An 11,099-nucleotide genomic window follows, 5' to 3' on the forward strand; every position below is an offset into this window, starting at 1 on the left:
TGACTTGTCGGGACGGCGGGACAAGGCAAAAGCGGGACGTATGGCAAGCCTACTCATAAGCAAAGACGCGATTGCAATTTTGTGTTTTTCTCCGTTCCCCAGTTAAATTTAAAATTCCCAATCTTATGCTCTGCTAATCTATACATTCATATGAAAATAAATGCTGTCCTTGCCACTCAATCCAGAATAAAAGCAAACAGCTGGGTCTAACCGCCCAATTGTCTGATACATTTCTAACCGTATAAGAAAGGACTAGTCAATAAGCTATTTTATTGTTCATTTACTAGCCGAAAAAAAAATTAGATAGTTTCAACCGCAATTACCCAATAAATATTTGAGAAAAAGTAGTAACACCAGAAGACTAGGAAAATAAATCTAAGAAAGATCTGAAAGGATGAGCTTTAGATTGATAGATAAATTTATGGTTTTGTCGAACAAAAACAAATAAATAAAACACAATAAACAAAGACAATATTTTTTAGTAAAGACTGGATGATGCGAAACGACCATAGAGCCATCCAAGTCAGATTTCTCCATAAATGAGATTTGCGTGACGAGGCGGTTCTGACTGAAGCTTAATAAATAATTCAGACCAACAAAATTATAGCTTTGGTGCGGATGTTCACGCATTCAGTAAAATTGAGGCAGACTTTCCACTAGGGACTGCCACAAACTAACATGACACTTAATTTTACCAAGCGTCATCATTATTTACTCCGCTGTGTAGTATTTTTGATCGTAATTTTCTAAGTATACTATCAGTCCTTATTTGCTGAAGTACACGGTTATCATTTTTATAATGCAATGAAATTTGAGGAATTGAGTTTTCAGAAGTCCAACACAACTCCGATTTTGAGTTAAATTTGATTCATTTCGTCGGCATTTAGACAAACACATATCTGCTTAGTCACATTTGTATTCACGGATCATTTGAAGAATAAATCCTCAAAGATTTTCGAATACTGGCATTACGTTACAATTCCAAAATGGTTCAATCTGAACCGAGCTGCTCAATGAGACGCCATAACGTCACCGCCAACGCTATTTTATGATATTTCAAATTTTGAATTTTTTTGCTGGATTGGTGGTTAAGCGTGAATCAGCTTGCTCAACGTCGAATACATTTTGTTCGACTATTTGACATTTTTAATGGTAATATACATAGTATAATACAAGACACAGGAACTAGACTAGGTAGCTTTGAGTGTTTGTTGATAAGATAATTAAACTTCACAAATGGCTTGACGGCGCATATCCTGAAAGTTGAATAGATAGTTGAAGTTGCTGGATGGATCCTTGTTGACGTGTAAGTACACCTGGGTAAATGCCATGTCCAGTCTGGGACTATCTAATCGCCACAGAAATTTGGATTCAGATATAGCTGTTCCATTACGAAGGTAAAGTTGTCGCGCCTAAAATATATTAAAAGATACAAATTAAAACAATCAAAAAGCGGTTGAACGCGACTCTGGAATACTTTTTGGAAACTTTCTCATTACCGCAGGTTTACCACAATATATATATATATATATATATATATATTGCAAAAATGTGGTTAACCCTTTGCTTTAAGTCCGGTGGATCCGCCACTATTGAGTTGAGTGATACAATATCAAAAAAATAAGAAAATATGCCATATCTTTTTGTATTTTTCAAATTTCATAGGAATATATTCAGATATTTACAATTACAAGACACGATTATAAATTACATTCAGGGTCTTAGAACTTAATGAATAAAAAATAGAAATTCGTTTTTTTTTCATTCATCATTCAAGTCCTTATGAATATATAATTAATACATTATATATAAGACTCAATCTCGTCCAAATCTTAAAGGCCTTTTACTCACTGAGATGTCATAGGTCATTCCAAGGTGGAAACGGTATACTTCGTGCAGTCTTGTTGCCTTTTTCCTGATGTATGACATAGTCTCATTCATTTGCGTTTGGTCGTAGATGTTTGCCAATGCTCCTCCTATTTCTTGGCATTTCGCTTGTGCTTCAGCTTTGTATAATAAATTATTGTCGGTTGGCTGTTGATGTATGTATATTAGTGGAATAAATGTCTTGCCGTTGTAGGAAGGTGGGATATCGGCAGTAGTGTCATCTGAGCCTGGAATGTTATGTATGATTAATTGATATATGATGAATCGTCTCTTTTCAGTGAAACTGATTTCTTGGATGATTTCGCGGAATTTAAATACACTTAACAATAGCATATATATATATATATATATATATATATATATCTTAGTGAATACACTGTGGATTAAAAAGATCTTTTTCTTGACTCTAACTAAGATACGAGAAAATACTTTACCATCCGTGGTACCCTGGACGGCTGTACTTGGTTGCAACGCCTTAGTTGTTTCAACGATTACGGTGCTGCTAGTGTTGTCAGAAGTTGGGCCCATTTGTGATGTTTGTTCTATTACTGTTGTTTGCGAGCTGCCATGGGTGCTGAGACTTTCCGCGTTTTAAAAACCCACAAAATAAATATAGTAATAATAACACATTACTAGACGGCTGAGAAGAAGAAATGATGCAAAATGATATTCGCTTTTATAGCCCCAATAAGAACTGAAATAAAATAAAGGGACCTGGGATTGTTGATTTTATCATCGAGGCGGCATATAAAGTACAGAAATAAACTTGCGTATACTAAACAACTCAAATTATTCACTACAATAAAACCTAAAAGGATAGATACTACTTTACACACAAAATAGTTCATACTTTTGTCGGTTGTCGTCTCCAGGGTTTTTGTACTTTTGTCGGATGATTTAGTCGAGATTGTTGGGACGAGAGAAATGGCAATATTCTTGGTATTTTCGCTCCCTGTCGTAGTATGGCCTACAGTATCTGTTTGACAATTAATACAAGATGAGATTGGGTAAACTTTGTACTATGCTATTTTTGATTCAGACATAATGCATTTATACTTCAATAATACGAAAATAGTTTTCGTTCTAAATTATACAGCGCGGGTTATTATTCTATTTCTCTGGCTTGCGTAATCTGCCGGGAAGTGTATACCCACAATTGAATAACATTTAGTGGGCCTAGATTGAATCTGTGTACCATGATACCTGGCCTGGTATTTGTTTACAAAACGAAATAAAATGTAGGTAAAGCGACGCCGCATTTGTAATTAGCTTTCATGCAATAAGCATGAGACACTTACTTGTAACTGCTCCAGTTGCAGACGATGTTGGCGCTCCTTTGAAGCCACCCTCAAGATTTTCTATCAGTTGTGTCAGCCTGGACAAATCGTTCTCAACCTCGTCCACTTTATCTTAAATTGTGGCATATTATATCAGGATTAGAATACGTTAATTCAAATACAAGAGACTGTTAATTCAAAGATAGGTGACTGAAATTTTCAAGATCATATTTAGCATTTTTCAGAGAACCATACGGACTGTATGATTTTGACGGCTGAATGCATCTTTGACAATGCAAATATCAAAAATGCCGCTGATGTCGTCTTTTAGTTTTCAGTATATTACGTTCTATGCTATACCTAAAATATATTTGTTTATCCATATGAAAACAAGGTTTTATGCTTACTTTCCAGGTCTTCAAGTTCCTTCTTCCATTCTTCATCCTAAATTTTATTTGCTTTAATTATTATTAAATAAATAATTGGGTAATTATTGGGTAAATAATTATTTATTTAACAATTTAGGCAATCAGTATTCTATTGAAAGATTATTCTCATTAAGAAAATAATCCTGCTCAACCCTATTTGTTGCCTTATAGCAGGGGTCTCCAACACGCGGCCCGCAAAACTTTTTTAACGGACTAGAGTTTGTATGCTGTACAAAGTCCAGCAAACCAACGCAAAATAAGGCCAAACATCGAGGCTCTCACCGCTACAAAACGGTGCCAAATATCCAACACAAGTAAACGAATATGTTTCATGTCTCGCTTGGTGTGAGATTCAGAGTTGGGTAATTTTAACAAATATATTAGGATTTACTTTGTTAATTTTTGTATAACAATTTTGTATATAATTAGTTAGTTTGCGGTCCGCGTCGTCAATAAATTTTAAAGAGTGGCCCGCGACATATTTTGTGTTGGAGACCCCTGCATTAAAGCGATGTGAAAATGTACGCTTTTTCCGCAAGCTGTAATTTTCTTGAATTAGAAGTGCGATTCCATTAAAGAAATGGTTCACATTTAATCACTTTATCGTAATTGATTTATTTTTAGTTGTTTTGCAGCTCTTATATAGACAGGGCCGAAGACCAAGGGTGCGAATGTATATTTAACCAATTTTGGTTTTCGCGACTCCTTTCACCTCGAATTATCCGTTTTTGCTTCTTTTTACATTCCGTATGCATTTAGTGTATTTCATGTGTGGTGAAAAAATAAACTACTGATTCAATTATTTTCCCAGTATTTTTCTATACACGGAAATATTGGAGAGTCCATATGAGTTTCTGAAACTGAATCCAGATATGTCAATATTTATTAATTTATACAACATCATAAGAATCATTTAGGAGTCTAAATGAATTTAAGGGAAGTTTATTTCACAAGTCAACAAATTCTAGTTTAATTTTGATTCATCAAAGATATAATAGACAGTGGCGTGCCTAGAGGGGGGTGAGAGGGGCGGCCGCCCCGGGCAGCACGTTGTAGGGGGCAGCAGAACCAAGATGTTGAGTCTGCGTTATTACACATATGCATATTTTTTTGTGGTTTTATTAATCGAAAACTGATATTATGTGTTTAGTATTGTGAGACTGACTGTGGTAATAATGAGTCAACAATGGATGTTTCCCCGACCCTCTCTACCTAGATTTTTTAATTGCAACATTTTTGGTGCTCATTTTAAGGGTGGTTTTGCTAGTTTACGCCTTGAACTGTTTAATATATATGTCTCAAACAATCATTTCACTTCCAAATAGGCAACCGTGTTATTAAAAAGAACCGATCTATATCACAGCTATATCTAAACTAACTTTTGATTATTCTATTCAATTCAAGAGTCTTGCTGCACACGAACTCAAATATATTGCTGTAACATTTCGTCGAATCTACAAACATCACAAAAAGGACTTCAACAATTTGAAGAAAGTTACACTGAAAGAAACCAGACTACAACAACCACAAGCGGAGCCTAAAGTGACATCTCCTAAAGGTCTCCAATTTACCTATCGAAACGTTACAGAAATATATTTGTGTTCGTGTGCAGCAAGACTCTTGAATTGAATAGCCATTTACACTCTTGCTACAGCATCCTTGCGTAATACGCATACGGATCCACCTGCGCAAAGGCATATAGAGCAAGGAAAGGTAGTTAAGTTTCACGCAACCTCAACTGGTAGTTAACTTTTGATTACTGTAATTAAATATAACAAAACAGAATAATTAAGTTATATTTCATTCGTACTGAAATTTCCGAAACACAAACAAAAACTAATAAATTGCACGGGAAAACGAGGTCATGTTTACAACCATGCCAGACTGTCAGTTTGACTGGAAAATCGTATACTGTTAATGTTAAGTCGCTTTTCCGAAGTGGAAACAGAGATTTTCCGAAAAAATGCTAAAGATTTGATTTGCTTATTTGATTGAGCTTAGCTGGGATGTTTTTCAACTTTTTGCATTACATATTGTTTATCATTTACAAATTACAATCGAATACTCAATTGCTAGTTGCGAACGATCTTTCTCCAAGTTGAAACAGATAAAAACATATTTGAGGTATTCGATGTCAAATTAGCGCCTGTCCATTTATCTTCGATTATCATCGAAAAGAAATACCTGACGAACGAGGTGGAAGAGGATGTCGTTCACACAATTGTTAACACCTAAGTTGCGATTTGACATAGAAATAAGTGACTTGCTTTTTGTTAATACATGAGTTCAATTGTAAACGTGTTGTTTAGTTTAATGATTAATACAAACATTTCACTCTTACTTGACTTTTAATTTATTTATTTTCATGCATAACGACATCTATATTCTGCTTAACCCCCGAAATATTTTGAGGGATAAGTTAGGGATAAGGGGCAGCACTATCAGAAACTCGCACCGGGCAGCAGAAAGTTTGGCACGCCCCTGGACTTAAGCGACGGATTTTGAGGGTGCACTTTATTTACGTACTTCATCTACGGTATGAACTTTCTTGTAAAAATAGTGTTGTAAAGTCTTCATTTAGCCGCGTTACAACGTAATCTACATTTGTGATAAGTTGATGTACATTATATTCAAATATATAATCGTGTTGCGGTAATTTATCTTACTTATATATTAGTTCGAATTATATATATATATATATTAGTTCGAAAAGATCGCCCTCCGGCCTTCTTATCCTCGACCCACTGCCCTAATTACCTCAACCTTCCTATTTTCGACCCACTACCCCATCACCCCCAATCCTTCTATACTCGATTCACTGCCCTATCTTCTAGCTTCGCCCCACTGTCCTATCTCCCTATCCTCGACCCACTCACTGCCTTACCTTCCTCAGCCTCCCTATCCTCGACCCACTGTCCTATCTCCCTCAGTCTCCCTATCCTCGACCCACTGCCTTACTATCTTTCAGCCTTCCTGTCCTCGACCCACTGTCCTATCTCTCCCAACCTTACCGTCCCCAACCCAATTTCCTATCCCTCTCAACCTTCCTATCCTCGACCCACTGCCCCAACTTCCTCAGCATTTCTATCATCGACCCACTGCCTTCCCTTCCTCAGTCTCCCTATCCTCGACCCACCGCCTTACCCTTTTCAGCCCCCCTGTCCTCGACCCACTGTCCTATCTCTCTCAGCCTCCCTGTCCTCGACTCACTGCTCTATCTCTCTCAGCCTCCCTATCCTCCACCCACTGTCCTATCTCTCTCAATCTTCCTATCCTCGACCCACTGCCCTATCTCTCTCAGCCTCCCTGTCCTCGACCCACTGCCCTATCTCTCTCAACCTTCCTGTCCTCGACCCACTGCCCTACCTTCCTCAGCATTTCTATCCTCGACCACAAGCCTTGCTTACTTGCCATTAAGTAAACACTCGAGCTTTATACGGCTCGAGTATGCCAATATGATAATTGAAGCGTACGTCGACGAATCATGATTATATGATTGACATTTAAATGTATGGTGGAATCCCAAACGGTAATCCATCACCATAATTGGTAGCTCAAATTTGTGCTACTTCCTAGGCCAAAGTTTTCCAAACTAGTTGGCCACGTAACACTTACGCTTTTATCTCGCCTCGCGGAACACCATAAAGTGAAAGGGTAAAATTGATGGAGACAAACGATGTTTATGCGGCGGTTCCCGAAGGGTGCGCTATTATTGCGTCGTGGCGAATTGCCAAAAGTGCCGCAAAAACTAACAGAATTGTGCTCAACATAACTAGAAAATGATTGAATATTTTGCATATTGCATTTATTAAAAAAGATATATTGCTTCTTATTTTAAATGCTGTGTATATGAATCAATAAATTCATTTATATGTCGTTTACATTCTATTACTTAGTATTTGCGTAACAATATTACGTAACAACGGGGATATGAGTACTTATTGCAATTTAACGAAAATTTCACTACCCTCAAAAAGTTAGGCCGACAGTGACGCGATATTTACCGTTCGCCAGTTGGGCGACAACTTCACGATCCTGTGATAGCCATGGCAACCAATTTAGTCGTAATTTTGTTTTCTTTTCTATTAATAGAGAATGTGGAATTAATTCGGCTCTGAATGTTTCCCTCAGAGCGTCCGCTGCTTGGTCTTCCTGATCTTTGTATATCAACTACAGATCCAGTTTCTATAAATTTACGATGAATTGCATAAATTATTCATCATGTAGAAGCCGAATTAATTCCAAATTCTTTGTTGAAGAGGGGCGCTGAGTTTGCCTTACGGATTTATATGCTTCTTGCTAAACAGCAATTTTGCACCTCATTTCTTGGGTTAATCCCCTTGTTATTCTGTGGGTTGTTGAAAAATGCAAACAATACCCAAATTTTACTACTTACCCATACTATGTATTCTGAAAAAATGAACGCTCTATGATGAATACCCAGAAAACAAACATTCAAATATTCAACACAAGCCAAATATTCAACACAAGTAAACGAATATGTTTCATGTCTGACTTGGTGTAAGATTCAAGGGTAATTTCAACAAATATATTCAGATTTACTTTGTTAATTTTTGTATAACAATTTTGTATATAATTTGATAGTTTGTGGCCCGAGTCGTCAATAAATTTCAATAAGTGGACCGCGACATATTTTGAAATGAAGACCCCTGATTATAGGAAGATAACCTTTTGTTTTTTAAGCAAATTTTTACCAAGGCCGAATCAATCCCAAATCAGATCATAAATGTTGCGCAACATTTGGATCATAACGCATCATTCTGTCATTACGCACTACCTTTGCTACACCTCTTTAACCTCATTCAACATTGTGAACTGTTTTACTGGATTTATTTCAATATATCAAATTTCATTGAACAACATCCTTTGATATTTGTGGCACTGGAGGACACACTGAAGGTTAAAGTTGGATTTATCCAGCAATCAAAATGAAATGTTACTTGAAAAAAAAAAAAAAAAATTGAACTAACCGCTGCGCAGCTCTGTTTATTCAACGGAAAATCCATCCATGTCGGTTTACCGTCGCATGTCACGGCTATTCGGCATTTTCCAAATGCTGAAAATCAATAATAATACCCTTAAGTATATTGCAATATATATTAAATCAAATGTTGCAAAATTTAACTTTAAATTACCGTGTTTTACGAACCATATGGCGCACCGGGTTATGAGGCACATGGCCAATAAATTGCTCAGATTGGGCTTTTATTCACACATGAGGCGCACCGGACTATAAGGCGCAACCGGTACTGGTACTGTTTTTTGTGTAGGCAATAAAGCACTACCTGATCCAAACATTTGGGCGCACTGGCTTATAAGACTCTAGATCGATTTATGAGGGGAAAAGCTCGCCTTAAGGTCCTTAAAATACGGTATGCATAGGCCTACTTATATTAATAAAAAGATCTGAAGCCATTAAATAATAATAACCAACCTCTCGCATGCGAAGTCACTTCCACCAGAAGTAAAATAATTTGAACTAGTACTGCAGACAGTAACATTTTCTTCGACGCTATAGATCAAGATTGCAGGAACATAGAATTTTATAATCGCTACAAATTAGAAAAATATAAAGTAACATCGAATCAAATTAAACTGTAATTTTTATAGTGCTTCATCATGAGAAATGAGCAAAAAAACTTTTTTTATTTTGTTATATTATCTCTATCAAAATATACACGCAAATATTTTGTTTCTCTCTTTTTTTTAGAGAGAATATATTTCAAATTATTATTTTTAGATACAGTAATATACTAGGAATGGTGTGAGAGGTTGATTGTATTTGGATATTTCAAAATTACGTCAACAGCTTCCTCTTTAATACTCGATATTCCACATCATATGAAAATATGGTACTCCTGAAGTATGTGAACCAAGATGGCGGACACCGGAACGTATCATGTGTACCAGTTTAAGATTAGGCCATAATTTCAGATACAAATACTACGGTAGTCACCTGGCTAGTCGCCGAACCCGTAATAGAACTCAAATAGGGAAAATTGGAAAAAAATTATGGCCTCACCCTAACCTGGTACACCTACTACGTTCCGGTTTCCGCCATCTTGGTTCACATACATCGGGAGTACCCAATGAATTTAAATAAAAATGATTTTCTCGCTTGCAGACTATTTTGCTAAATTGCTGTCATTATCGCTGTTAGTCATACAATTTAACTAAAGCAAAGGCCACAAACTAATTGATGAGAACGCTCATCAAAACAAAACTGCGATGAGCCTTTGACATATTCAATAAATACCACCGCTAATTTTACACGTAAACAGCTTCGTTAAATAACTTGATTGTCTGTTATTTGAGATCCTCCTATTCATCAGTTAATAATTACCTTTTGTATAATATCATAGGTAACTTGGTCATAAACGCGGACGGAAGAACTCCATACCCGTGCCTCGATATAAAATCAAACAGGCAACGATGTTCGGACCTTGTAAAACAGCTTGTTTCGGAATTGCTATTGGGAAAGCCAACAAAAACTAAAGTTTCAACCACTAATCCTTAGGTGAATGTTGCTTTCCAACAAAAATTCCTGTAAATCGTCCGAAAGCACTTCACTCACATTTGTGCAAACCGATGATTGATGCCATATTTGGGATGACCTTGCGTTTACTGTTTCATATCTTTCCTGGGTAGATGAATTTTTGTTTTTATTTTTTAAAACTTGCATCAGACGTGCAAAATAGTTCTCATTGACAAAATGTGGTTTTCAAAATCGGACTCATGTTTCTCCCAGACTGTCCCCAAGTTGTTCTCTTGGCAATGTCATTTCCAATATCGTGCCAAGCGCTTTCTACCGCTATTTTATCGCTGGAATAAAACCTGAACCCGTCAGTCGCGCTAACAATTAGTATTAGTATTATATCCACTTTTAGTTGAGGACTCGGGACTTTGCTCAGAAAAACTTGAATGATTAAAAAAAGAACCATTAAACTTATTGACAATATGCCTCAAAAACGGGTAACCTTCTTGTCGCGATAGATCAGGGGTGGACTTATTATGGTGGATATATGGTCGCGATGGATTAGGGGTGGATTTATAATATAGGCACCATATTTTACGGACGATAAAGCGCACTTTAAATATTTTTTTTCTCAATAATCGATCGTACCCCGAATTAACAAGAGAAATAAAATTATTAACAATCACGAAAATACTCAACATAATTAGTGGAGTCTACCACGTAATACAGTTTAAAATGAAGGAAAAACAAATAGCAACATGTCTTTGACAAAAACATTTAATACTATGAATTTAATTGATTCAGTCTTGAGTTGCAGAACAAATTTTTCTCCAGTTTGTAATTGTGTTTAGAACAAGGTTTTCACGGAGCTTTTTTTTTATTTGTTTTTACATGGATGTGTGAATAATCATATATTGAGTTATTATGTTTGGTAAATCTGAGGCGAGTCGAAGGAAATTGATAATCATGAGGTCGCTTTGTGACTTTAATTAAATTTTTACAGAATTATGA

General features: G+C 36.3%; 1 protein-coding gene across 1 annotated transcript; it reads right to left on the minus strand.

Annotated features, from left to right (window-relative positions):
- Window positions 1-253: 253 nt before the first annotated feature.
- Window positions 254-9,183, minus strand: LOC120338362 (uncharacterized). The gene is made up of 8 exons (XM_039406350.2): window positions 9,048-9,183; window positions 8,584-8,669; window positions 3,572-3,608; window positions 3,186-3,296; window positions 2,738-2,863; window positions 2,322-2,477; window positions 1,852-2,114; window positions 254-1,412 (listed from the first exon to the last, which is right to left on the minus strand). Exons 1-8 carry the CDS (start codon window positions 9,112-9,114, stop codon window positions 1,224-1,226), a joined length of 1,035 nt encoding a protein of 344 aa, XP_039262284.2. The 5' UTR covers window positions 9,115-9,183; the 3' UTR covers window positions 254-1,223.
- Window positions 9,184-11,099: the final 1,916 nt, after the last annotated feature.

The sequence above is a fragment of the Styela clava genome, chromosome 10 (genome assembly GCF_964204865.1).
Source record: "Styela clava chromosome 10, kaStyClav1.hap1.2, whole genome shotgun sequence".
NCBI classification, from domain to species: domain Eukaryota; kingdom Metazoa; phylum Chordata; class Ascidiacea; order Stolidobranchia; family Styelidae; genus Styela; species Styela clava.

Coding starts and splice junctions, on each gene's coding strand:
- LOC120338362 (XM_039406350.2), bottom strand. CDS start 9,114: ATGTTACTGTCTGCAGTACTAGTTCAAATTATTTTACTTCTGGTGGAA. Junction 2,478..2,737: donor GGAGACGACAACCGACAAAA/GTATGAACTATT, acceptor TGGGTTTTTAAA/ACGCGGAAAGTCTCAGCACC. Junction 2,115..2,321: donor CGTCCAGGGTACCACGGATG/GTAAAGTATTTT, acceptor ATAACATTCCAG/GCTCAGATGACACTACTGCC.